This window comes from Schistocerca gregaria, chromosome 3 (genome assembly GCF_023897955.1).
Source record: "Schistocerca gregaria isolate iqSchGreg1 chromosome 3, iqSchGreg1.2, whole genome shotgun sequence".
Classification (NCBI taxonomy): Eukaryota; Metazoa; Arthropoda; class Insecta; order Orthoptera; family Acrididae; genus Schistocerca; species Schistocerca gregaria.
In genome coordinates, this window is record NC_064922.1 from 516,069,439 (window position 1) to 516,075,355 (window position 5,917).

Below are 5,917 nucleotides of genomic sequence, written 5' to 3' on the forward strand. Positions count from 1 at the left end.
ATCGTACCATCCCAGTGCAATAATTTAAAAAAAATCATTTATGAATTTGTTGAGGTCTTGCTTGTAAACTAGATTCTAGAGAGAGGATTCCGTACTATCCCATGTGTTGTGTTCTATAAACTAGACTGCATGAATGTTGATCAAAAATTTTCTCCTTTGATATTGTGTGGAGCATAACATACAATGTGCTCAAAACAAATTATCTGTTCAGTCAGCCACAATCAATAATTTTGTGTGTCTCACAAAAGTAATTGGTAAATTATTTGTATGATATGACATCTGTAACCTCTTCTAATTACTGAAGTTGTCACTTTTGTATCAGGAAATTTCATTAATCTTACACTTTAGAAATTCTTTTTGTTTCTATTGTATAAATGCACAGCATTAATAATACTGTGTGAAATTGTTTCAGACTATATCCTCATAGGTTCTTGCGGCTCCATTTTAATAGCAAGTTTAATAAATGCAGAATAGCTTAATTTTAAAAAATTATTTATTTTTGTTCTTGAATTACAGTAAACCAGCAGAGCTATTTGCTTTCCTCGGCACAAATAATTTGTACTTTACTGGAATTACTATACACCAGTCAAATGAATCTCATATCACACATTCATTTGATGAATGTTTAATGTAAGCGGGTTGTACTTCCAACATAAAGCACTCTTATTTAATAGGTTCTCCAAACATACATGAGCAATACATTGTACAAAATCTATGTACAAGAGATATTCAGAGAAAAAAAGGAACAATACCAATAAATTATTTACAAAGCATTTTATTTTAGAGTTGATCCTTTTATTGCACTTTGCCAGAAGTATCCATGCTTGGTCTCCTTAATAGCTTTCAATCACATCAGGTATACAGTTACATGTCCTATTTCTTCTTCATCAATTTAAAAGTTACCAGGAAAATTTTCTCTACCTGTAACATATGAAATATGATTTCACTGCACCTGTTCATTTCTTTTATGAATGCTATCAGTCTTGGTCACCACTAAGGGCACAGATCTTCTGGGTATCTAATTTGTGACACAATCTGATAGATCTTGTTCTTTGAGATGTGTGAATTAATATTCTGTGACAAAAGTAAGCTGGAGTTTTTGGCAGGCAATCGAGCAATGAGACTGCCCTGTAACGCTAAAGTCACAAGATATAGCTGGTATCTCATAATCATAAAAATTGTTATTTGTTATGCATTTACATTTTCTCCTCACTGCTGCAGTCTGAATGTAACTTGTACAAGTCCTGTACATTTCATTTTTTTTTTTTTAAATACACATGTACACCAACATCCACACATAGTTAAGTAAATTCACAGCAAAAGTCATTGTCATGAACCACCACACACAAAACCATGCCTATCTCTTCTCAGGCATTAATAATAATACAGACACACTTACATATAGAATTTACTTCACAAGTGACTATTGTATAATGGATATAATGTTAAAATTTACATTTCTATTCTACTGTCAATTTCTTAAAAGCTTTCTTGGAAAGCAAATGTGACAATATCTTTTGGTACTGCAAAGAGGTCTACAATTTATGTAAGTATTTTTTAAAGCAATACAGTTAAAAAATACAGGTTTTTGCTTGTGCTTACAGTTTAAAAAAACTATAACTCTGTAGAGAGCATAAGAAACAGCAGATTAAAATATTGTGCAATCTAAGGAGCACAATAAATTCGATATTTAAAAAAAAAACTGACTTTTAAGGCAGTCAGCAAAGTGCTAAACTCATGCAAGGCTCTCATAACACCAACTCTTAAGGTTGTTACTGCAAAGGTTCACAAACTGGAAAGCATGTACAGTATTCGTCTGAAGACTTCCAACTTCTGCTGACTCTTATCTAAAGAGCTGTACAATAGAAAAGTGAACAAACACTGTGGAAACAATTGTAACAAAAGTTATAAGAAAGAATGGCCTCACATCTGACAGAAATAAAGTAGGACATACATTCTCGAAGTTTCTTCATTGCTGAATGAAATCAGCTAGCATGTTTCCGTAAGTTATACATTAATGAGTTGCTAAATATTCAACCAGTTTTAATAAAAATTAAACACTAGTTAACAATGGTGAGTGCCATGACTTGTTCCCTGAGTCTAGACCCATACAAAAAAAGTACAGCCTTTATTCATCCACTTTACGTTTTAGAAATGTCATTAGTTATAAGCATATTTGGATGGTGGTTTTCTTCCCCACATAAACGTGACAGGAAGCTCAATAAGAATACAGAAATGAATTTGTTCATATTCTTTCTTTGAGCTGCAAAATGATAGGAAACACTTGTCAAGACTCCTCCTGAACCCTCACATCCCTACTGTTACTGTGATTATTGGTACTACACTTTAGTGTTAATAAAGGAAGACACTTTGAGGTACTGAAAAGTAAGATTTAGATCTTGGAATGCCAGTGTTCTATTTAGAACATCCTTGTAAACTTGTGAGGGGCCACTCCGAGCAGTGTGTAATAACATACCCACCATCATTCCAATACAATCAACAGAAAATTCATGTGCTCTTGTCTCACCAAGAATGCTCACATACTTTTTGTCACTGGATTTGTTAAGCACAACACATAGCATTAGGCATTTAGAATAGTAGTAATAGTAAGTAGCGGCAGTGGGAGGGGTCAGTGGTAAAACTGAGGAAAATGACTTGAGTACTATCCTCAGATTCCATGATGCAACATTGTAAATAAAATGTTGCACACAGAATAATCTAAGAAGAAGATGTCCATACAACTTGAAAATATAAATGATGTACAGTAATCAACAATGATGTAAGTCGTTCTAGGTAGAAAAACTATTGTATTGTATTATAATGTATGGTAACCAGGGACCAAAAAACCACAGACAGGTTCCATCCCTGCCGCAGCTGCAGTGGTCCACAACCCCACGACAACTACCGCACTCCACTTCACCCTTCCGCCACCTCACACTGAACCAAGGGTTATCGTGTGGTTCGCCCCAATTGCCCCCCCCCCCCCCCCCCCTCTTACCCCAGAAACATCTCACACTAGATGAGTGTAAACCCTATGTTTGTAATGGTGGTGTATGAGTACGTGGAGAACTTGTTTGCACAGCAATTGCTGACATAGTGTAGCTGAGGCAGAATAAGGGGAACCAGCCTGCATTTGCTGAGGCAGATGGAAAACTGTCTAAAAACCATCCACAGACTGGCTGGCTCTCCGGACCTCGACACAAGTCCGCCAGGCGGATTCATGCCGGGGACCAGGCACTCCTTACAACTCCGGAAAGCCGTGTGTTAGACCGCTCGGCTAACCGGGTGGGCTAGAAAAAGTAAGTAATCATTTTAAGGATGATGGGTATAGCCTATAATTGACAGACAACATTTTAGGAATAATCAGCTAGTGGAAAATCATCATATCTGCACATGGCTGTCTGCAGCAAGATCTATCTGAATTTTAGACCACAATATAGAAAAACATCAATCTTTATTAAAAGTAATTTTAAATATTATTTTATTATTCCTTAAAGAAATTTTGTTGTGGATTATCTGACATAACACCCAGTTTCACCTTTTGTGTGGAATATAGAACAGTCCTCCATAGCTGACAATACAGTGACACGAAGTACAATCATCTAAACAAGGACAGGAGGGGGGAGGAGATAAAAATAGAAGCATCTGCATAGAATAAAATGCAAGCACTAGTGAGAACCACAGAAGTGTGAAAAGTGATGCTCTGTAGCATCACATGATTGTAGTACATGAAACACAGGTAACTTTTGCAAAGAAATTCTCATGACAATTCTGGCCAGATGCTTACAATGTTGTACACTTGCAATACAATTTCTAAAATAAGTACGTACAACACCTCATAATTTATTACAGGAACCTGCACATTCACATCGTTGCTGAGGTTTGTAATGATAAAAAACTGTGTAGTTCTGACGATAATCTCTAGGCATGTCAATGCCAATAGCGTCAGCTGCCAGGTATGTGGCTCCAACCGCCATACTTGTGGTAAGTTTAAGCAGAGAGAGCTCACAAACTGGCTGGTCACCCTCATTTTGTGGAGGTTCTTGCAGACGTGATATGAATCCATTCTTCAACAAGTCCCAGCTGAGCCACACAGATCCAACACAGACAACAGGCAAACCGCTGTCTGCTAAGAACAGATCCTACAAACAAACAAACAAATGGTTCCATTATTTCTTATGTGTAAGTACACTTGTAACATTCCATAATCATGCACCCTTAAGTTAAAGCATCTAGGAAATAATATACACAATGATAATGAGTGCACTAAAGTGTTCCCTGGCAACATTACATTAACAGTGTTACAGATACAAGACATACAGGAAAACTGACCATGCACCTTTTGTGGTAACAGCTGCCAGTGGAATAGAAACTATAAATACGGGGTACGAGACCCTCCCATAGCAGTGCAGGATACACAACAGTTCTCCATACGATGGACACATTGTCCAACAACATTTACAATAATCTCTCACTGCTGGACACAAGCCCACAGGAAGTCAGCAATTGTCCATGATGGTTGTGTTAGAGGTATATTCCTTCAGATCAAAGTGTTCCACATATATTTATTTGGATTTAAGATATGGGAATTAATGGGTCTTCCTAGATATATGTTTTAGGTAGCCGTCCACCAGGGCAGATCTGTGTTGTGGAGCATTATCACTCATCATTTGGAACCAAGCTATATACACATAATTAAAAGTGTTTGCATACTGTTGCAGAATGTCATTCCTGTACACTGTAGCCATAATAATAACCCGAAGCAAACAATGCACTTTCATACATTTTCCTAACATGATGCTGCCCAGACAAGAACTGCACTACTATACTTTAAGGCAATATTATAGAAAGAAAAGAGGAAGTAGATGAGATGAGAGACATGATACTGCAAGGAAAATTTTACAGAGTTCTGGAAAACCTAACTCGATACAAGACCCTCAGATCAGACAACATTCCCTCACAATTTCTGAGATTCTTGGAGGAGCCAGTTTGACAAAACTATTCTTCTAGTCCACAAATTATCTGGGACAGGTGAAATACCCACAGACTTCAAGAAGAAAGTAGTAATTCCAACTAAGACATATGCTGATAAGTTTGAATATTACCGAATTATCAGGATAATGAAATGGGTAGTTGCTACACACAATATAGCAGAGATGCCACGTGACTGAAAGGCACAGCAAAAAGACTGTTGGAAAGTTAACTTTTGGCCAACAAGGCCTTTCTCAGAAATAGATAACACACACACACACACACACACACACACACACGACCACAGTCTCTGGCAGCTCGAATCAGGCTGCCAGAGACTGTGGCCATGTGTGTGCGCATTGCATCAGTGTGTGTGTGTGTGTGTGTGTGTGTGTGTGTGTGTGTGTGTGAGAGAGAGAGAGAGAGAGAGAGAGAGAGAGAGAGAGAGAGAGAGAGAGAGAGAGATCTATTTTTCTCAAAGACCTTGTTGGCTGGAAGCCAACTTTCCAGCAGTCTTTTTGCTGTACCTTTCTGCAACTCAGCATGTCTGCTATATGATGAGTTGCAACTATCCTTTTCATTATTTGTTATATTCTATCCTGGATTTTACTGAATTATTAGTTTAATAAGTCTTATTTGCAAAATGCTGTTGCATATTATTTACAGAAGAATGGAAAATCTGGTAGAAGTTGACATCAGGGAAGATCATCTGAGGTTTCTATGATCTTTGAAATTCTGAAGGTAGCAGGGGTAAAATACAGAGAACCAAAGTTTATTTGCAACTTGTACAAAAAAACAGACTGAACTGCTGTTGTTAAGTTGAAGGATATAAAGGGAAGCAGAAGTTGAGAAGGAAGTGAAACAGGTCTGTAGCCTGTCCCTGATGCTATTCAATTTGTACGCTGAGCAAACAGTAGAGGAAAGCAAGGAGAAATTTGGGAAGAAG

General features: G+C 37.4%; 1 protein-coding gene across 3 annotated transcripts in view; it reads right to left on the reverse strand.

Annotated features, from left to right (window-relative positions):
• Nucleotides 1-475: 475 nt before the first annotated feature.
• Nucleotides 476-5,917, reverse strand: part of LOC126356176 (N-acetyl-D-glucosamine kinase) — a 199,925-nt gene continuing 194,483 nt past the window's right edge. For 2 of the 3 annotated variants that reach the window (XM_050006939.1, XM_050006940.1), the window contains exon 8: nt 2,983-4,142. In XM_050006939.1, coding sequence (XP_049862896.1) covers nt 3,837-4,142 — 306 coding nt within the window. In that variant the 3' untranslated portion in view covers nt 2,983-3,836. Of the gene's footprint in view, nt 4,143-5,917 lie in introns of all 3 variants that reach the window. The other variant, XM_050006938.1, reaches the window with a different exon arrangement.